General features: G+C 42.3%; 2 protein-coding genes across 2 annotated transcripts in view; both read left to right on the forward strand.

Moving 5' to 3' along the window:
* The window catches only part of si:dkey-27h10.2 (uncharacterized), a 41,140-nt gene extending 28,973 nt beyond the window's left edge, over window positions 1-12,167 (forward strand). The window contains exons 11-16 of the mRNA XM_061083494.1: window positions 31-110; window positions 518-614; window positions 726-821; window positions 3,970-4,215; window positions 4,875-4,971; window positions 12,001-12,167. Of these exons, the coding sequence (XP_060939477.1) occupies window positions 31-110; window positions 518-614; window positions 726-821; window positions 3,970-4,215; window positions 4,875-4,927 (572 nt within the window). The 3' untranslated portion in view covers window positions 4,928-4,971; window positions 12,001-12,167. The remainder of the gene's footprint in view (window positions 1-30; window positions 111-517; window positions 615-725; window positions 822-3,969; window positions 4,216-4,874; window positions 4,972-12,000) is intronic.
* Window positions 12,168-17,848: 5,681 nt separating this feature from the next.
* Window positions 17,849-23,343, forward strand: part of frem3 (Fras1 related extracellular matrix 3) — a 30,763-nt gene continuing 25,268 nt past the window's right edge. Inside the window, exon 1 of the mRNA XM_061093613.1 lies at window positions 17,849-22,877. Coding sequence (XP_060949596.1) covers window positions 17,849-22,877 — 5,029 coding nt within the window. The remainder of the gene's footprint in view (window positions 22,878-23,343) is intronic.

The following is a 23,343-nucleotide window of genomic DNA, read 5'->3' on the forward strand; positions in this document are numbered from 1 at the left end:
CGCCTTCTTCTTCGTCTGTTTCCTTTTCAGGTATTGCCATCCTCGTTGTGATCATCCTCGTGGCTCTTGGATTTGGAGTTGCTTGCTACATTGTGCGGAAAAGAGAAAGAGTGAGTATGGAGCGATGGCTGCTCACCTCCACCACAAGATGGGATTAGTTATAGTTATTTGTTAAAAGTAACAGCTGTCAGTTAGCTAAGCCTAGAGTCAAAATGAAATCATAACAAGTTATGTTTTGTAATCATATGTGCAACTTAACTTGCATTACTCTTTAAACTTCTGTTTTTATGTTGATTAATCCAGCAAGATATTGTGTGTACGTTCAGTCTATAAACTAGTAAACTAGGCAGGGTTAATTGGCTGCTGGCTGTAGCTACATATTATCAACGCTTATTTGAAATTTAGATCGAACAAACGTGGCAACAAATCTTGTCCCCCTGATGTGTGTTTACGTGTGTTTATTTGTGTGTGTGTGTGTGTGTGTGTTTGTGTGTTCATTGTGTGTGTGTTCCTAAAGCGCTACTCTGTCGACTTCATGTCCAGACAAGATGAAGCCAACATCCCTCTCAGCATTCTGGACCCTGAGCTTCCTGTTGATACCGTCTCTCAGAGTGGTCCGTCTAACACACCCACTTATAGTAACAGAAATATTACTGATAGTATCTGTCCTTGTTTTGTTGTTTTGCACAAAAACAAACCCTGATGAATCTCTGAACACCTTTCAGGTCTGCAAACCTTTGAAAGTACAGAAACGAAGGCAAAAGAGCCCCAAGGACCTGAGGGACAAGAGGAACAGAAACTTGAGAGCAAGTCTGTGGCCGGTCAGCATGATTTTTATTGTGATATATAAAGAAAGTCACTTGCTTTAGGTCTGACTGTAAAAGTGTCTTGTAAACGAGTTGCTAGCTACTTTCTTTCCTCTTTCTCAAGGTCAGTTAATTTGAGTAAAAAGGAAGTACAATCTGTACGTGACACTATTTTACAACATGCTGTAAGGGCGTATGAATGTCCAGATTCCGACAAAACATTTTGACTTAAACAAAAATAGTATTTTTCTCTACACGCATTGATTCAACAACATAATACTAATACAATTTATTTTTTAAATGCACCACGTTATTTTAAATAAATTTCAAATATACACCACAATAAGTTTCACACCATTGTGGTTGGTGTGACTTTTATAGGAAGGAAATTGGACATTATGCAAGCGACCTGACTCACACAGAGCTTTTTAAAAATAGGTTGTGTAAAGGTTAGATCAGTTAAGAGCCTCTACTGAAAATGGTGAAATGTTCATCAGTGAACTCATAGTTTCCTTAGTTTGGAGGGAGAACATCTTTTAAATGTGGCCTGCAGTACTTCAGTCAACCACTGGATGGAAATGGAAGCCAAGTTAATAAACTACCAGCCAATGCAGTTTGTCAGACCTGCAGCTGATACCAATCTATCCTGACATTTAGCTATAATGTAAGAATGGGAGTTATTCTGTATGAATCCCAGTCTGATAACATTTGATTTCATTAGCAGCAAATCAGAAAGTAAGTCTTTAGTGTTAAGGATTTGTGAATATGAAGATTGCTTCTTCTGTGCGTGGTATATTCTAAACTACTTTATGAGGTGTCTTACTATACAATGCATCCAATCCAAAAAAACACATATTTGCCTATGGTCTTCTTATTTTGAACTTTTCATTTTTCTGAGAAAAGTTTTTGTTTCCTCGGAAGTCTACCCTACATTGAAAGGTATGAGGTGCAGTCATGTCCGGGCCTGCATCTTTGCCTTGAGCCACATTGTTTGAATGGACAGAGTTGATGGCCACTTTGAAAAGAGCAGCTTTCTTTTTAATGGGAAAGAAATAATACAACTTCTGCAGCATTCACATTAGGTGGAGAACCAGACCAAACCATGCACTTGGATTTGCTGCTGTTTTGAATGCAAATAGATTTATCTGATGAAAACTGCTTGTCTAGCAGCTCTCAGACTCACTTGTTTTATATCTCAAGGGTTTCTGTCACTGGTGGAGAAAAGAAGAAACCAGCCATAAGTTAAAAAAAACTACAAATTCTTCTTGAAAGCTTATCGTTTATAGCACTTACTTGAAATGTTCATGTGTTGGAGAGGCGGTGGACTAGTGGCAGAAACTTGGACTAGTGGCAGAGAAGGGGTCTCTGGTTCGATGCTGGTTCGACTCCATGGTTCGTCTCCTCGGAGTTTCAACTTACCTGGATGGTATAACAACATAAAAAGACGAACCTGGACCTGTCCAAAGATCAAAAGACTATTCTCCCTACCCTGTCTAGTGCCCCTGAGCAACGCACCTTACTCCCCCAACATCTGCTCCCCGGGCGCCGTACTCGGCTGCCCACTGCTCTGCTCTGCAGTGTGTCCTGCACCAGATGGGTCAAAAGCAGAGGACTAATTTCCCCATTGCATGAGTGTGTCTTTGCATGTTTGTGCATGTTTGTGGGATAAATAAAAGTGTTTCTTCTAGAGGACAAGACAGAAAATAACTCTGCTGACACACAGCCACACCCTTGAACTTATGGAGACACTTTACTCTCAGTCCAACCTCAGTGATGAGATGACATTAAAATAAACATTTTCAGAAACCACACAAACTGATATGCGAAACAACGCTGGGTAACTGGTATAAAGTAAAGATAATTAGTGTATTAGTGCCCAGAAAGCTTGTAAATTGATGTTTGCAAGCCACTACAACAAAACAGTTTTTTGACCAAATGGTACTGAAGTGATTAAAGAGACAAAACATAATCAGAGACGGATTAGCCACCTTCTGTTAGTTCATTGCAAGTACTTAATTTTACTTAAAGGAACATTTATTGCAATTAAAACCTCTTTTATGACAACAAAAATTAGATTTGTATTATTGTATCATTCACATGATGAGCCCAGTTAAAAAAACAGGCCAAAAACGTACCATTATTTATAAAAATGACGACCATTCAAACCCATTCACACATTCATAAAGTGCATGTAAGTGCAGCATTTACTCTACATCACTCCCACTTTACCAGCACAGCCCTCAGTGGGCGGCAGCTCTCGGCCCCAAGCGATTTTTACCTGTTGCAACGGCCCCCGGTGAGAAGGAGGCATACTGGTGTTACATTAGGTTCAGTCCACAATCAAAGGGAACTGTTACCCTGAGGAACAAAGCAGACAACCATTAAGAGGCACATCCAGGTATTTCCATTCCCAGTCCGAATGTATGACGTGAGAAAGCTGGGAATCGGAGGCAACAGTCCACCTGTAACCGAGCGTTAGTCAGCCGCCATAAAGCAGACAGACCTGATGATTTTGTGCAGGTTGGAATGTCGCCTGAGGAGCCATGTTAGCCGTAGCATTATGTCTCGGGCCGCGGTCACCTTCCTCTCCCCTCCATCTCCGCTTTCCCTCCACCTAACCCCGGGTCAGATAATGATGGGGCCGCCCTACTTTCCCACAGTCTCCAACAGCTGCATGGTTGTAGCTCATTAGCAACTGGTCAGTAATCAGCCGCCTCATTACCAACATGGTGCACCCCCTCCCCTCCCTTTCAAAAGCCTTTGCCCAAGAAAAGTCCCCCAACCCCCCCCCCCCATCCAGACTGTCAGAGAGAGCAAAACCACTTCAGGCTACGTGAGTGAAAATACTGTTATTATGTGGCAGCTAAACACAGAACACACTGACCCTAAACAGGCAAACTGCTGAGTCACAGGAGGTTAAAATGACAGAGAGAGATGTCTCAACAACGTTACACAATTGATTTGTTGCAACAGTTTAACACACCATAAGAAAACGCAATACAGGACTGTTATGTGTTATCAATATGTGTCAATATGACTCAGCTCATGTTGCTTTCATTTATTTATCATGCTAAACTGATACAGACGCCGCACTGCTCCATGAGAGGCACTGACTGAAATCTATGTGGTTTGCTTTGTTGTTTGTCGGGTTTGTCTTTTGCAGCCGAGGCCGACAAACCTGTGGTCGACCCCGGTGCCGAGTCTGCAGCGGCGGCCCCTTCTCCCCACGTCTCTGAGGACAAACCCAAGGAAGAAGTGGCCGAGCCGAGTCCGAGTCCTGCACCTGTGCAGCCGAGCGCGGAGGAGAAAACCGACGACGAAGGCGTCGACTCCAACAAGACCTCAGTGGAATCGCTGAGTGAGAGAAATGAGAACAACAGCAACAGTGCTGACTTCACACAGACGACAGGTTGGTATTTAAAGGCTTTGGCCACCTAATAGAAATGTACGACAACATTGCAAACCTTTCATAGACAGTTTACAGCACACACAGTGATTAGTGTGCACTGTACATTGTGTTTGATGCAGCCCTGCTTGGGGGTTATTTTGACAGAATAGTGAGAGTGACAGCTCCTTTACTGGTTCATGTCTCAGTTCCAGTTGACTGCAACGTGCCATTTCCACTCATTTACCACCTACTGGGTGACAAAACTGAGAAAGTCCAACTTCCTTTCTTGTGCAACTTGTAAAGATTGGCTCAGGTTTTTTTCAAGTACAGTAATATATAGCTGACATACAAAGTACTTTATACTACAATTTCTTAAGATATAAGATCAGAAGCGTTAGGATAAAAACGAGATACTTTATTATTCCTTAAGGGGGAAAGTGAATGTCACCTTAGGACAGACAAGGTGACATTCAGTTCCTATTAATAGTTGTGATATGTATTACAATTTTACAGTAAGTACACATGGAGGGACAAAAGATTTTTTGTAATGACTTTAAATGAATTGCAAAATGTTCAGTCATAGATTATTTGATGTTTACTTTAGATCCTCCAACTTTTCCCCAACAAACTATTGGTTTTCGAGTTTAACATCACGATTCACTTCTTTGTCTTTTGAGCAGAAGTGGATTCAAGCAACATTTTCAAGGACGTCCCCCTCGACTCTCCAGTGTGACACCAGTGCATCGCTGTCCATGAATGCCATCACTCACAATCGTGGTAAGACCAGAGTGTATGGATCAGTTCCTCTGATCCAGTTCAGCCAGTTCATGTGTTAATACAGAAATAAACGCCAGCCTAAATATCCACAACCATACATCACTTGAGGATATAGTGATCATTTATTATTTATTTATTTCCTCATGAACTATAACATTTACGTTATCAGGTAGTGAAGTGGTGCCTTTTTCATATTTTGAATTTGCTGGGGGATTGGTAATAGATGTCATAATCATTTATTCTAAAATGATCTTGTCCCCAGTATTCTAAATCTCATTGAAAACCTATTGTCCAGCAGGTTATAAAAGCACAATACGGAAGCTGCATCCACTATTGAACCTCATTGTATACAACATATAGTTTTTTTATTATTTCAAACTGTCTGCTGATCACTTTGACTCAAACTCACTTGGTTTTTCCGGTGCTATCAGCTGCATCTCTCAGTTTCCGTCATTATCATCACGTGAACAATGATCCACACTTTGTGCGACAGGTGATGACAACTGAGCAAACTCAAGTCACTCATGCAGACAGTCTAATCATCATGTGCTTCAGGATGTGAAGGCCCACATCTGCACCTGTGCCCTCCTCTCTCTTCCCATCCGCTCACCGACACCCAGGGTTGAAGCCCGAGGCCTCGAGGAATTCACACTGCTCTTAACAGCTGATGATAAGCTCACATCTTAGACGCTAACCGCTCAGGAGCTCAGTGTTAGCAGTCACGGATCATCTCCGTTCTCACAAAAACACAAGCTTCAGAAATCTCAGGCATCTCGATCCGAGCAGGGATCAGCTCTGGTTCTCTACCTGTTCACATAGCAAGAGGAAAACCTTCGAACATTAAACAGAAAAAAAGATCAATTTCACTGACAGTTAGCTAAGTGTAATCTTCAGGTGAATGGGCTTTAACCTTTTTATCTATTGTTTAGGTCAGTTTAATGCTAAACCTTTTTTGATATCTCAACCCTCAGCTCTAAATTCCAATCTGCTTTTCCTGCCGGTAAAATCCACATTACTTGAGGACTTAAACCAGGTAAACATCATAATGTGTTTTGACGTTTACCTACTTTAAACCACCATCTTACCTTAACCTCAAAGACCAGCAGGTTGACCTAATTTGTCAGTGTCTAACCTCTTTCAGCAGAAGCGCAGCGTGACCTCATCAGGGGCTCAGTTTCAAAACAAACTCCACTAAACTGTTTGGGAAACAATCAGCTCGTCCACTCGCTCCCATTTGTTTGGTGCACGGTTCCTGATGTGCTGATGGGGGGTGGGGGGCCTTAAGAGACTGGCTTCCTCAGAACTCCACTGACAGATTTAGTATCATTGTATTTTGTGACAGAACGGTCATTTATATTCCTGGACGTTTTTTTTCACCCAAACATTAGACCTTTACAGATGTAATACGTAACAATTCATCATAACATCTCAAAAAATGACTAGACCTATATTATACATTTCTCGACCTGTGAACTTACACGATAATTAGAAGTATTATCCAAAATGTTTCCAACAATCAAATCCAGTGAAATACCCAATTTATTTTAAAGGTAACGGAATCAATCACCTTTTGTGTAAAAAACGTTTGAAACACAGACCTGAACATTCTGCTGTTTTTCAACTGAACTGTTTGTATTGGTCACGTGTAATGGATCATTCAGTGCCCTTTACTGCTCAATGTGTATAAAACTTTAAGATATTAACACATCGGTGATCATGATCTGCACCTGAGACGTATCAGGTAGATTTTCATCAGCACTGCTGGTGAAGACCACAACTCCCATGATCCCATGCAGCTTCACAACATCCTCAAACTAAGTATTTTGTTATTTATTTTTATTAAGAGAACCCTTGCGAGTTTTATAGTGAAAGCAATCCTCTCCTGCTTTAAGTTTAACTTTAAAAAACACAATAAAACTCCATCAAGCCTAAAAAAGTAGCTGTTGGAGAAGAAAGAAGAAAGATTATAAAGAGTAGACCAAGTGGTAAATGAATGTTTCCGCCATCGTCAGCCTCAAAACTGCATGTACAGCACATCCTGCCGGTGTAGCCCTTTGATGACGCAGGTCTAATTGCTACGTTCACTGCTCTGCAATTGTGTTGAGTTTTAATTTTCTTTGACCAAAACTTGATGGTTTGTGGTAGGAAGTGCTGGGAGGAAGGGGCCGAACCGTCCTCCGCAATGCAGCTGTTTTTCCTCTTGTAGTGTGAAGGGAGTGTCAGTCTGCGTCTTTCCGACAGTCCCTCCCTCCTGTAAAGCTGCCCAGGTGTAATGCTCTACTTGCCAGTCCCAACCACATCAAAACCCACGAGCAGGAAGCCTCACCTCACTGTTATTACTGAGATAGAAAAAATGCAATCACTGCATATATACGCCATTATAATCCTGGCCACCATAAATCTGTGTTTACACCTGCCCAAGAAAATCTGATTTAAGATGAGAAAGGAAAGGAAGAAAGTGGCAAAAATCCAGAAAAGTTTATATTTCATGCTTCTTCACACATTTTATTCTCCTGATGAAACACACACACAAAAGGCCCCTGAGATAAACAACCCTCTTCAGCCTCAGAACCTTAACCCACCTCGTCTTTGTGACCTGCCTCTGAACCGGCAGCAGCAGCTCCTTCCAGTAATGAAGAAAATAATAAAACAAGCTGCGTCCGGCCGACTACAAGCCTCGTTTGTCTCACACGGTTAAATCTCAGTCTGTCACTCTCTTTTCCTTCCCTCCTCCTCGCTGTGAATTATTCGGCCCAAGCGGTGCACAGACATTTTCCTCCATCAAAACATGAAAGCTGAGCTCTGACTGGAAAATAACACAGTGAAGTCCCAGGTCTAATTATGCTGGTTTAGTTTATGAGCTGTCACTTCATATCCATTATCCAGCGGCGCAGTATTCGCAAACAGCTCCTCGACCTCAGTTTCCAGCGCGGTCATCACTTCCCGACCCAGGTGGGAGTGAGTCAAGAGCTTTTCTTTCCTCGGCAGTTTTCCTGAAATGCACAGAACAGTTTATCGCAGTGTGAAAGGATTAATTTGTCTATAAATGCATTATCTTTAACAAGAAGTTTAAAAATCTCTTCCATACTAAATGGACCAGAAGATGGGGCTTCAATGCAACTCTGTGTATTTCAGGTCCAGGAAGGATGATGACAAAGATACATGTGAAGATATTTTCGGGTCGTTTACTGAGAAACATCTTTCATCTTAGAGTCCAAACCTGGGGCATCTTTACGTCCAGCCTTATCTATAGCATGTTTGACAGCTCACCAGCAGCTGTTGCACAGCTGTTGTGTTACCTGCTGTCCCCTGCAAGGGTCAGCAACATGTGGAATGACAAATAATTAAGTGGAAGATAAACAAGTTATTGCTTTATTTTACTTCTTTCAGTCTCGATCAGACTAATTAGCCTCTGGGGGCAACAGCCAATATTTTTGGGGTTCCAATGTAGACTTCGGGTATCAAGGTCAAGACTTCATCTTCCATATCTGCCCTACACTTGTCTGTCTCAGAAGAGGAATGATTATGTAGTACGTTTTACGCAATTACATTAAGAACGTTGACAAAACATAGATGCTGCTTAGATTATAACTTATAAAGTATGAAGTGCTTCATATTGGAGTGGATGGTGGATGCACCAACTTTGGAAATCAGTGTTTGCATCCTGAGTCCATCATGAGGTCGGGTTTAGGAGACAAAATGTTTCTGGTTGCTGTCAAGACGCATGTGGATGGATTCCTTCCTTTTTGTTTGTGTGCACAACATGTATTAACCTCAAAATGCTGGTTTCCTGTCTTATGCCTATAAGTCAGAACCACGGGGTCTTGGCCTTTTCCTCCTTCTGTTCCTTGACCTGAAGAGGTGCGGGCTATGTCCTCTCCGTGGGTCAGAGCTCAGACCGTCCTAATTAAAGGGTCCACAGTGAATAATGTGTCCTCAAGGTCAGAGTCAACATGGCTCACATTCTTTGGCTGTCATTGAGCAAGTCCCTGCAGAATTGGATGTGTAGCGGCTGCTGTGATGTGAGGTTCAAACCACAATGTATTTCAAGAAGACCACATTACATGACACAACCTGACATACATAGGAAAAAAAATTTGTAGGTGAGAAAAACAGACAGAGACATGAAAAGCTGTTTCCTGGCTGGTGTTGATGTCACCTTAGAACAGAGCCTCGTTCATCCCTCACTGATCTAATTTATTAAATATTCAATTTCATCTTGTTTCATATTCTGTAGCCAATCACTTATTACTTTATTTATGATTGATACATCATTTACTTTTCAGGTCATTAATGAGCCATTAATTAGAGAAACATTATGTAGACTACAGTTATAAATGTTAATACATTGTTAATAAGGACACATTAGTGTATCATTTCAATACTAAGCTTTGTATCTACAGGAGGCTGAGCTGAATGTAAAATTAGTTTTGCACTGAAGCTCTAAAAATGCTTCCTGATAAAAAAAAATATCCTAAAGGCCACATTTTTTCTTATTAATAGTTTATACTTATCAAAGGTTTTTATACAACAGCACTAGGTAATAATAACTTCATAACCCATTTACAACAGGAGGTTTATTAGACAGTGGAACTGAAGCAAGATATAAAAAAGACAATGGTCTCTTAATGGATTTCTCACTTCTACTTTTCCTCATGCTTCTATTTTAAGACATGGCTGAGTATGCCTGGCCTTCAGCTTGACTGTTTACACCGTAAAAAGATATTCTAGATTCTTCCTTTGTTTTTCGGTCAATACGTTGGCTGGTGGCAAGAAAAATATTTATAGGGCTCAGTTTAGAGGTGCACGTTTCTTCTCACCGGGCTCTCAACAAAGGCAACGAGGCGGGGGCGTAACACAGCGATAATAATTTGTAGAGATCACAGAAGGAGAGTTAGCACTCCAGTCCTATAATGTGGACTCACTGTGGCTTCAGGTGTTAACAGTCACACTTTTGACATTTCGTGATCCACTGACTGAGCTGCCTCTGCTCTGCCTGGTTACTAACGGTCACTGAGGCTTTGTTCTCTTTGGTAATTCACCTTCTGCGATGAGGAAACAGGTGTCCAGTTTATGTTGAAGTAATGACAACTCACTGCAGCTCAGAAATTTGTCAAGATGGTCCACAGGACTTTGGTTTATGTTCCCTGGGGAATTTACTTTCCATCCCATAAGTCTGGACCAAAGTAGTGGATCAAACAAATGATTGTCCAATGATTATAAACAATTTTCACAGCAGCCTTTTTGACACCAAGATGAACACAGGTGTTACCACATTAATTGAGGCTCAGTCACCAAACAGAACCTGTGTTTACGCACTATTTCATGTCCATATGGCTGCTGTGAAAAGGCTCTGGCCGTCCCTCTGCTGCTGACCTCCCCAGGCTGGTGGACACATTCCTGCTCTGACTTTGTGCAGTTGCTGCGATCAGGCCTGTTGAGGCCTTCTCACAGACAGGCCTTCATTCACCTGCTGGTATCACACTCTGGCATCGGCTCCACATTCCTCGGGCAGTGTCAAACTGTCAGCGTCACATTGTGGCTTTATTATATCTCTGTTATTCACACACAGGGTAAAACCTCAGATGATGCTGACTCATCAACAAGTGTTAAACGTGATGCTTCCGCTGTTAGGCTGTGTTTTGATGCAATGAACGTGTTGAATGTTGAAACATGAAACAACAAAAGAATTGTATTGAAGTGTCCACAGATAATATGGAGGCTCCAACTTCTCTGGAGGTATAGCAGAGAATCTCCGGAGTTCAGTGCATGTCTGAAACAAGCTTCAGTGAACTCTCTAACCGCGAAAGTCTGGTTACTTTATCACCACTTCTCCTTGAACCCCAGGTTTTAACTGTAGCTGGCGGGCTAACTGGTGACATGTTGACCAGTTTTGAATGATAGTCACTCGCAGCATCTCTGACCTTCCTCCACTTTTTATTGTCCCAATTCACCGACTGCATCACATTTTGATCTCTAAATGCTTTATTAATATAAAAGTGCATTTTCATGTATTTTTGCATTACTTGAAGGATTCTTAGATTTTTGTGTGTGTGTAACAACAGGGAGACATGATGTAATGTTGTAGGTGGGCGTTAATGTCCTGTCACACTATCAGCAGTGCAGATTTTTATTGGGTGATAAACCTTCTCTCAACAAAAGGCTTCATATGCATATATCCTCAATAACGGCTTCCACGACTGCCATTGTTTCATCCACACAGGACAAACCACTGCAGGTTGTTTGCTCTTGGGACTGACTGAAAGGGATGCACATGCACAAGGGATTCAGTAGAGAATTCTCTCCTACACTCCTAAATCCCCCTTGGAATGCCCAGTCTTTCAGCAGCCAGGTTTCACTGCGGTGGCCGACTGGTCTCCACAGATCCCTATCTGTCCCTGTGGCTCAGCTCAGCTCGGCCGGAGAGACTCAGATCAATGTGAAGTCTCACCTGCAACCTGAGCCCTGCTGGTCACGTTACTGCTCTAAAACCACAGTCTTTATACGGGATTCAGTTCAGATTAACTCAGGTCAAATTTGAGATTGTGAGTTTGTCAGAACAAAACACTTCTTTGACGGATGCAACGGGTTTGAGTGATAGTCAACGTGTGAGCTCCAAACCACTGTTGAAAGAATCAAGCGCTGTCTTTAAGTACTTGCTGTAAAGAGACAATTGACAGAAATAGATAACAGCTTTAGACAAATATTTGGATAAGTCTAAACATCCCAGTGCTGTTGTCACTTCACCTTTCGGGCACAACAGTGTGTTTTTGCAGCAGCTTAATGGCTGTGCATAAATCACATCAATAGATCTGGAGTGGGATTATGTCAGCAATCCTTTCCCTCAAACAGATGTTTCCTCGGCAGAGGTCAAAGGTCGTGGCAAAGGCCACATAAACTTGGCCAAAGCAGAAGTTGCAAGTGGAAAAAGCAGGTGATTGCAGGACACATGACTGTGGGACGAAATATGTTGTCTTCTTCACTCATCTGTTCTCTTTCTCTCTCTCTCTCTCTCTCTCTCTCTCTCAGATGGAAGAAAGGAGTCGTAAACTCAAACGACCAAAGGACACGTCTTCTCATACGCTGTGAGAAACTCAATTGGCTGGTGGCCTCCGGTTAGAATTTCATTTATTGTCACAGAACAGCTTTTTATCAGAGTAAATGTCGCCTCAGCTCAACATTTTATAGATTCTATATTCAAGAGGATTTGCATGTATTGAAAATTGTGTTGAAATCAGATTTACTTGCATATTAGACTCAATGTTAATATTTCTGGTTACATTTTGCTGTAAGATGAAGATACAAAAGGCTTTAAAATCATTATTAATGACTCAGTGAAGGCTAATTTATAATGTAAATAAGTTCATTTTCTTATATTGATGTGTAAATAGAAAAATTTGTAGGCAATTGCACTGCCACTTCGCCTAAGATATGCATAAAAGTGGGTTTGCAGCTTGACAACCTAAAACTTTTTATCTTTACAGATTTTTTTTCATCAAAAAGTATTTCAACATGTAAACCTAAAAGAAAGGTCAGATTTAAATCAGTGTTATCTTCTTTTTTTGAACATGTTACATTCTGCTTTTCCATAATATTACCATTCAGCAGTAGTGAAGTTTGTATTATTTCCCAAAATTGCTATAATGTGAATGTCATTTGACTGTATTAAATATAACTTTGTGCCGCATGTTTGTGGCCTGATTTATACATTTTAATTAGGAGGCTGTTATATATGAAGGGCAAAATGGTGACATATATAATTAAATATATAAATACAGACAGATATATAATTTCACAAACTTATTATTTCTTTATACTTGTTTTTTGTCTTTCATAGTTTAACTGAACAACCTGTGGTAAACATAAGACCAGATATTTCTCCTCTCTTTGTCGTTTTATTAGCTCTATTAGCATCTGTTAACTTTAACACACTGCGTCTCTGCTGCTCCCTGACGACTTTTACAAACTCCTCTTCACATCGCCCCACACATGTTTAACTGTATAAGAGCAAACACGAGCTCCAGGTGCAAACACATCAAGTTCAAAGTGACGCTGTTAAAAGACAGGAATCCCCCCCACACATTGTGCTGCACACATTCCTGGGTCAGTAGCCGGGTTTCTCTTTTTAGAACCAGCGTGGTCAAGGTGTAAATGGGCATTTGCATCATATCTGTGCTAATTAAACCATAAATAGAGACTTGGATGGAGGAAGTACAATGTTTGTATCATGCTGTATATTAAATATGTCAGTGTGAGAATGATATAATATGAATTTGCTATTTAATAGACAATAAAGCTGAATATATTTGTGTGGGGTTCAAGCTCATCACTAAATAAACTGGCTTATTATATGACTTAAGATTCTTATTTATTTCCTGAGCCACCTAATATTTGTATTATTTCCATCTACAGTGGTGTGTTGCCCAGTGTTTGGGGCTGCTCCAGCTGCTATGTATATCCATCCTGTTTCCATGGGCTTCTGCTCTCCTTTAAAGACGAGTGAGAGCGTCGGGCCTATATCAATCTGCCCGCAGGATGCTTTAATCCACCATTAAGCAGATGAAATGTTGCACTGAGCCTGCGGTGCAGCAGTGACGGCAGGAGCGGTTCTAAAATTTGTGCTCGTCCCCGGGCAAACCTGACCGCAGTCATGGACACCCTGCACCAAACCACCCAGTGCAGCAGAACACAAACCTCTTCCTCCCCGGAACTGGATCCAAATGTCTCAGGTCTCAAGATCCTCTATTTATACACTGTGTATATTTACAACAGGCCGGATGATTAGGATGCTAGCGAGTAGCGCGCGTGCATAAGAAAATGTAGGCCCAATCTTCTTTGGCTATTCTAAGGAGACAAGGAGTTTATGGGGGGTGAGCGACCTCTCTGATGTCAAAGCTCGATTTCAAAGAATCTATCGGAGCTGCTTTCCTGAGCCACTTCACACATTCACCCGTTGATCCTTTAATTTTTTTTTCTTCGCAACCTTTATTTAATCAGGTAATCTTAGTCAGATTTACATCTGTATCGCAAGACAGCTTTGAACTTTATTTGTTTCTTCATTTGATAGGTGCAGTGCTCATTAATATACAAACTAATTATGACCCAAGGTTTTTCATAGTTGTCCCTATAGCCAGATTTAACAATGCAACCTAAAATAAAACAAAATGAGCTGATCTTATATAATTACAAATAACTACAGATAATTAATGTGCAACAAACCCATGATAAAAACACTGTGGCCAACTCTTTAACTCTTGACCATCTGTATTGTCTGCACACGTACAAGTGCTCAGCACAGCTGGACAGACATTTGTCAGCTGTGTAAATGGTTGAGATGTTCTGGAGTGATAACGTTAAGGACGTGCTCGGAATGAGAAGAATGATCACCAGACTTGCACTTGGGAATGTTGTAATGATTTAAGTTTATTAAGACAGATTTCCTGACCTGTTTGTGACACCAACTCAACCCAATAACCCGATTACAGCAGAAAATTCCCTTTGCATTTTTCCATTTTGTCAACAGGATTACAAAAAATAACGACTCAACAGATTTCCCCGGAACTTGGTGGAATGAAGGGTAATGACCCAAGATGTTTTTTTTTGGTGCAAAACTGGACAAAGGGGCACATCCAGGAATTTTCATATCACATTCTTTAACATTTCGAGACAGTTTCATTTTTCCCAGGGAATAATTTGGCATATTTAGGGAACTGATATCTATGTATCTGTGTAATTTGGTGTGGCTTTTATTTAATTGTTTGGCCTTGACAGAGGAATGAGTTACACTGAGGCCATTCTAGTTTGTAATCTATCTTTATATGCTATTTTCTTCTCTTGGCTCTACAGCCAAATCTTAATTTTTGTTCAGTTTGTAGGATGTTTTCAGAATTGGGGTATCACTTATTGCCACTTATTGTATTATAACAGTATTATAAAGTACTTTCATGATCTTGAAAAAACTGTTGTGGCTTTAATAATGGACTTTGAACAATGGCTTCCTCCTACATTTCAAAGTTGCTGCACCATCAAGAATAAGAATCTCTACATTCCCATTAAGTCCCTGGAGCATGGTTGAAATGACACAACACTGACGTGATGAAAACATGACACAATATGACAAACGTGTGATTAAAAAGAAAAGGAAAGCACAGGTGTTTGCTTCAGATCTTTCCTGTCTGTGTTATTTAAAGAAAACAAGTTTCTGAAGAGCTTAACAGTGTTGGAGAGTGATGGAGATCTGAACACGCTTTCATCTTGACGGACGGAACAACTGCACCGAGAGGAAAGAGAGCAAATTCCGTCCTCCCTGCTGAGGATACAGGGATGGTATCTGGGCCGGCTTTGTTTTCCATCTATCATGAGGTCATTAGCGGCTGCTGTCATCGTGACAGCCCCCCCCCCCGGATGAGGAGTCGATCACAGGCAGCAGCACTGGCCTCCACCCAGCGTCTCTCTCGGTTTACCTTAGGCGCTCGCTAAAGGCATGTTGTGTCTTCCATTTCTAAATTGGACAAAGGCAAGTTAATGTCTTTTTGAATGTCATCTGGCAGCTCAATGCCAAACCTCTACAGTCTGACTGCTGAGGAGGACGTTTCATTTCTCATGTTTCATCACCAAAGAAGCAATATCAGAACTTATCTTTTGTGAATCCTTGCATCTTGATATTTTTGCAGGACGCACCGTGAGAGCAATGTGAGTGAAATCCAAGAATAACAGAGTATAAAAAGAGTGCAGTGTTTGTTTCTATAGTGACACCCCGCGCTGCTGGTGGTGGTGTGTCCCCTTTTTATTCTTGGCTGGTCAAGTGAGGAGGGCAAGATTTATTTAGAGGATGCAATGAAAAGTGTGATACAGAATGCCTGGATGCAAATGGCATGTCTGCTATTTGGCCCACACTTATAGGGGAAGGTTACCGAGCGGTTCACAGTGTTGTCCGAAACAAATTATCGTGTCCAGTAAAGAGAGGAACGTTTTCAGCAAGGATAACTTGAATAGTCATAGTTACCCTTTAACATAAGCTTAATTTATCAGTAGCTTAAAGGTGTCATTACAGATTTAAAACCTTGCATTGTCGTGAATCAAAGAGATTTATTGGTCTTTTCTGAGTGCTTGTCATGATAAACCTACAGATGTATTTGTCTATTTAAAAAATGTAGCTGAGTAAAAGATCAGTCCTTATCAGGGATGTTCCATCGTCACATAATTGATTGTAAAATGTTAAAACGTCATAAATTCCAAGCGCCGCAAGAGAGAGAGGGGAACTGTGTAAAAATGTTTGAGCAATGCACACAGATCACTTCATCGAGTGTCAGGCCCGACTCAAAAGATGATCCATAAAAGGCTACTAGGTATTTTTATCTTAACTTGACCTTGTGCACCACTCTGAGTACACATTCTCACATTCTCACCGCGGCCAGTGTGACGGACCGACGTCTCCGTGCCGTGCTTTGACTGTTTCGCCGCCGAGAAACCACAACATGAGTATTATTTATAGACATTTCACCTCCACCAGCGACACTTATAGGGTTGTTAGATGGTTTCACAACATTACACGTCAAAAATCTTAAGTCATTCACTTCCAGTATTAATAAAAGTGGGGTTCCCATCGGAAGCTCCATGACTCAATCACAGCTGTGCAGTAACTCATGTAGATAAACCAGCCACATCTTAAATAGCCTTAATTTGACAACACTAAGCACCTGAGCAGTATTTTGGCTGTGTTGTATTTTCTCTATGTGTGTGTGTGAGGGACCAAACAGTGTCCACACACCTGTCCTGCCAGCTGATGCCAGGTCATTGTCCCTCACTGCAGGACCACTGGTCCCTCCGGTGCCGGGGCGTCCCTCTGACGCCACCTCACAGCCACTCTGACCCCTGGACTGAAAACCAAAGCTACTGGATGATCATTTCACACAGTTCTTGTGTATCTCTCATTTTGTTGTTGACAGAGTTTGCATATTTTGTGAATTGTAACGACTGGTATTTTAGGTATTAGTAAGAGCCAAGTAAGAATGTTGTAAAATATACATATATATATTTAATCTACATTCTTTCTTGACCATCTTTGTAACAATGAATAAAAGACGTTTTTGACATTAGTAATTACATTTCTACATTTCACCTTTTGACTGAGAGCTGTAAGAGACTAAATTATGCAATTGCATCAGTGTGTGAACTCACAAGAGTGTAGAGCTGACAAAGAGACTTTTAAACCAATACAATTTATCAAGATGAACCTCATTTCTTCACTTGATTTCTTCAATTTAAATGCAATGGGTGGAATAAAGCAAAAACACACTCAGTTAGCTTACAGTAAAATGATTATGTGCACAGTAATTTCCTTTTAAAAGCTAAAAAATAATCAGTTGTAATAGTTTCTATTACTTTATAAATAAAATGAAAAGACCACATAATTACCAAATCTATATCACATTAATAAAACTTGCCAAATTTGCTCTACCTTGGAGAGAGAGAGTGTTTCTGACTGAGCTGATTCAACTGAATAAGGTTATATTGGTTTCTGCTCTGACTATTTTTTTTATCACTGACAGTTTTTTCTCCCTGAGACAAGGGGAGCAGGGCGAGTGCTGGCTGGGGGGAGCACTTTCACAGTCTTATCCAATGATCTTTCTTAAATTAGCCATGGGGGCAGGACGCCCCCTCCCTGTGCTGACAGAGGGAGGAGTCTGTGCCTGTCACTGTCTACTGTTTCATTATTACCTGCACAGCCCTGCAGCCTTCACCACACTTGTGTCTCTGTGTGGCCACACACACAGAAGCAGAGAGAGAGAGAGACAGAGGGGACACACTCCAAGGCCCAAATTATTAGACAGAAGCTGCTGACTTGTGGAAAAATTGAAGGCAACTAGCAGTGGACATGGCTGGTTGTCTGCAAAGTTCCCAACTTTGTAAAAAGTGGGCATTTTTGAGATGCCTGCTTGTGACATTTTCTTTTAGCTTCTATTTTGCCGCAGCAAAGGCTGAACCTTTTGATCCTGCTCACCTATATCGCCACAGATCAGGACCTAATGAAGACACCATCATCATCGCTAACAACGGGATCAGGGTGCCTTTTGGGAGGTCTGTATATCTAGACCCTGTGAGTGACCTGGTAACAGAAGTGCAGCCCGGCGACCGCTGCCACATCACAGTTTTGGACAATGACCCACTGGCCCAGCAACCTGGGATGCTGACCCCCAAAAAGTTCCCCTGCTCATTTGGACCAGATGAGGTGAAGTACACGCATTTTGGATCTCGGAGCCCCAGCAAGGACAGAGTGAAGCTGCAGCTGCGTTATGACTCGCAGACGGACACAGTGATCATCCCGTTCATGCTGGAAGTGGAGGTGGTTTTCCAGCAGCTTGAGATCCTCACCAGGAATATGCCTATTAATGTCGAAAAGTTCAACGGTGACAGCAACCCCATTGACAAAAAGGGTCTGGAGTTTTCCTTTGAGGACGGTGTCACGCAGTGTAAGATGGCCGCTCTGGTCGGCGCTGGAGGTCTCCCCAGGTATGGCACTCTTTTGAATAACCCCAACAACGGCCAATTGATTGACTGTGATGAGTTTGTGAAACAGGGCCTTCGCTACAAGCACACAGCTAAAACAAAGTCACCAAACAGAGACTATATTCCAATGATGGTGGAGCTGCAGGATAATGATGGCAACACTATAATGCAAGAACATTTCCAAATGATGGTTAGAATCAGAGAGGGTGCAGAGAACAGCGCTCCTAAACCCAGCTTTGTAGCCATGATGATGATGGAGGTTGATCAGTTTGTGATGACAGCTATTACAAGCGACATGCTGGCTGCTGAAGATGTCGAATCTGACCCTGATGATTTAATCTTCAATATTACTTCATATCTGAGCCCTGAGCAGGGTTACATCATCAGCACAGATGACCAGAACCTTCCTATCACCTCCTTCTATCAGAGAGACATCAAAGATCTTAAAATAGCCTACAAGCCCCCCTCGGAGGACTCGGAGGTGGAAAGGATTTTCCAGCTTGAGTTTGAAATTGTTGACACTGATGGTACCGTGTCTGATACATTTGCTTTTATGATTGTGGTGAAGCCTATGAATACACTGGCTCCTGTAGCAACCAAAAATACAGGGCAGCTATTGTTTGAAGGGCAGTCCCGGGCGCTCTCCAGCTCCCAGAATTTAGAGATCAGTGATGAGGACAACCTAGAAGATGTGAAAATAACTGTTGTTGATGGCTTAAAGCACGGAGAGCTGACCGTGCTTGGTAGTCGCAGGAAATTCTTCACACCCGCCGACCTAAACGCCGGCATCGTGGTGTACCAGCACGACGGGAGCGACACCTACAGCGACAACATTATTTTTAGAATGACTGATGGCACTAATGAAGTGGAGTTTTTGTTCCCTATCACTATCGCTCCCACTGATGATGAGCCCCCGATTATCAATGCTAACACCGGTGTGGTGCTTTTCAAGAATGAAGTCATGCAGATCTCCCCGTTCATTCTGAGCGCATCAGATATCGATTCCGAAGACTCCACCATTAAGTTTGTCTTGGAGGCTCCTTACTCCACTGTCGGAGAGCTGCTGCTGAGACAAGTCGAGCCTCCATCTGATCCATCTACCTGGAAGTTCAGTGAAACAGATGAGATGTTTGAGCAGGTGGTAACTGAGTGGTTTCAGCAGGATATTCTTGACGGAAAGCTGTTCTATCGTCACATCGGACCCCACAGCACCACCACTGTGATCGATCAGTTTGTGTTCAGGGTCCAAGATGATAATGACCCTCCTAATCAGTCAGGAGAGCACATGTTCACCATCAAAATCCACCCCGTTGATGACCTCCCTCCAGAGCTTTTCCCAGGCACCACCCTTCACATTACAGTTCAGGAGTATGAGCTGACACACTTCAATAAGAAATTCTTGTGCTACACTGATTTGGATTCAGATGACAGGGACCTGAAGTATACTATCGTCAAGCCCCCAACTGACACAGATGAGAACAACCCGGCCCCCTTGGGCGAGATCGTACTGACTGATAGTCCTGACACTTTAATTACAGAGTTCACACAGGCCCAGGTAAATCATCATAAAGTAGCTTACAGGCCTCCCGACCAGGAGCTGGGCATCACTCCAAAAGTGGCTCAGTTCACATTCATTGTGGAAGACACAGCAGGTAACATAGTAGATGGACTATTTACCATTTTCTTGCAGCCTGTTGACAACAAACCACCACTTATCACCAACACAGGGTTTACTGTTATGGAAAGAAGTACATACCTCATCACTAGGAAGGAGCTGCATGCCACCGACACAGATACAGATGATGAAAATATCGTTTTTACCGTGACCCAGATTCCTCTGTACGGGCAGCTGCAGTATTTTGGGATCGACATGTCAAACGGTGAAACATTTGTTCTTGCAGATATTGCAAATAGCCGTCTAGCTTATATCCATGGGGGAGAAGAATCTGTGAGTGATCTTATCAAGCTGGATGTAAGTGATGGTTTCCATGAGGTACCCATCATCATTAAGATCACCATCGAGCCTGTGGATGACGAGTCCCCCACGCTTATGCTCCCAGCTGGCCTGCTCGGTGCCTCCATCGATGTGCTGGAGAATGGAGCAACAGAAATTACAAGTAACGTGATTCAGGGCCGTGACGAAGACACAGATGACTTCATGCTTACTTTTATTGTTGAGGAACCTCCCAGGCTGGGTGAAATCCTGGTCAACGGTGCACCAGCTGAGAGATTCACCCAGGGGGACATCATTAATGGTGTGGTGGTGTATGCTCACACATCCGGTGAAATCGGTCCGGTCAGAGAGTACGACTCCTTCAACCTCACTCTATCTGATATGTCCGATCAGTGGGTCGTTGGCGGCAACAACGTCCAAGGTGTGACAGTATACGTCACCATCCTTCCTGTTGACAGCATTCCACCTATTGTTAGTGTCATAGAGCAGTTTGTTGTTGTTGAGGGAGAGAAAAATGTCATCACTCTGGACCACATCCAAGCTGAAGATATGGACACAGACAACGACGATATCCTGTGCACCATCATCGTCCAACCAACATCTGGTTACGTGGAAAACATCGCCCCAGCTGCAGGCTCAGAGAAAACCAGAGCAGGGACAGCTATCACAGCATTCAGCATTAAAGATGTCGCCCAAGGTCATATCCACTATGTCCAAAGCATCCACAAAGGTGTTGAACCAGTAGAAGATCGTTTCACCTTTCGTTGTTCAGATGGTATTAATTTCTCTGAACGCCATTTCTTCCCCATAGTCATTATTCCAGCCAATGATGAGAAGCCTGAAATTTTCATTCGAGAGTTTGTGGTAATGGAGGGCATGAGCCTCGTAATTGATACACCAATTCTGAATGCGGCCGATGCTGACATCCCTGGTGATGAACTGTCCTTTGAGATCATCAAAAACCCACAACATGGTACAATAGTTCAGCAGCTCAGCACTGGCACCATCCCTGTAGATACATTCAACTTGGAACAAATCAAAGAGGCATCCAACATTGTCTACGAACATGATGACTCTGAGACCAAAGAGGACAGCTTCAAAATCAGACTCTCAGATGGGACACACACAGTGGAAAAAACAGTTCTTATCATGGTTATTCCTGTTGACGATGAGACGCCCAGGATGGCTATAAACGACGGCCTTGAAGTGGAGATCGGAGAGACAAAAGTCATCAGCAACAGGGTTTTAAAGGCCACAGATCTCGACTCTGAGGACAAAGACCTCATGTTTATTGTGCGGTACGGCCCTGGACAAGGCTACCTCCAACGAATCAGCAAGTTTGGTGATGTTTTAGGTAACATCACACTGGGGATGAATTTCACACAGAATGAACTCGACAAACAGCTCATTCAATATGTACACACCGGCCAGGAGGGAATCAGAGACCTGTTGAAATTTGACGTCACAGATGGAATCAACCCCCTTATCGATCGTTACTTTTACATCAACATTGGAAGCATTGACATGGTCTTCCCAGATGTAATCAACAAAGGCGTGACTCTCAAGGAAGGGGGGAGAGTCACTCTCACCACTGACCTTCTCAGCACCACTGACCTCAACAGTCCTGATGAATTTCTCAGCTTTAGCATCACAAGAGCGCCAAGCAGAGGCCACTTAGAGTGCACCGACCAACCGGGTGTTCCCATTTCCACCTTCACCCAACTGCAGCTTGCAGGCAACAAGATCTACTACATCCACACCTCTGATGATGAGATGAAAATGGACAGCTTTGAGTTTGAGGTAACAGACGGTTACAATCCTGTCTTCCGAACCTTCAGAGTGTCCATCACTGATGTAGATAACAAGAAACCTGTCCTGACTATAAACAGGCTGGTTGTGGAGGAGGGAGAAACCAAACTCGTCACGCCATTTGAGTTGACGGCCGAGGATCGGGACACACCCGACAACCAGTTACGCTTCATAGTCACCCAGTTGCCAGTGCACGGGCAGCTGCTTTTCAACAAAACGCAACCAATCACAACCTTTACAAAGCAGGACCTGAATGAGAACCTGATCAGCTATAAGCACGACAGCACTGAGACCAACGAAGACAGCTTCTCCTTCACGGTCACAGACGGAACACACACAGATTTCTACGTCTTTCCTGACACCGTGTACGAAACACGCAAACCCCAGATGATGACCATTTACATCAACACAGTGGACAATGGTGTGCCCCAGATTGTGGTTAATAAGGCTGCGGCCTCACTGAAGGTCATGCAAACTGGCCATGTGGGCTTTGTGATAACCAGCAAGGCCCTTCGATCAGAGGACCGCGACAGCGCCAACAGGGTCCTGAAGTACAGTGTGTCTGAGGCGCCTCTGCACGGCTTCATCATGAACACTGCCCAGGGCAATGACAGCATCAAGACCTTCACACAAGGTAAGTCAACACAAAACAATTAAATCTTTCAACAGAGTTTTCATCATTTGATTAACCCTAGATTGAATTGTGTTTAATATACGGTTTTCTCATTTATTAGCTCATTATTGCAGTTCCCCCTCACATCTACAGAGCATCTTACCATTTTAGTATATATATACATATGTGTGTATACAATAATAATTCAATATAATACTGATGTACTGATATATATGATACATTTCTCATTATCATTGCATAATTGATACTATTAATCATAATATTAACTATAGATAATATTCCTGTAAAAGATGTTTTTGACTTTCCTCATTCTGAATGTTTTGTATCACACGTCCTCTGTGGCCTATATATTACTTTGCAGCCTGCGGGTTGTAACTAAAACCTTGTTAAAGTGTCTTAGTCGTCACAGTTATCTCACCATAATGTTTCCAGCTGCCACTCCATATTCTCTCTTTCTGTCATGCCA

Source organism: Limanda limanda, chromosome 2 (assembly GCF_963576545.1).
Source record: "Limanda limanda chromosome 2, fLimLim1.1, whole genome shotgun sequence".
NCBI lineage: Eukaryota > Metazoa > Chordata > Actinopteri > Pleuronectiformes > Pleuronectidae > Limanda > Limanda limanda.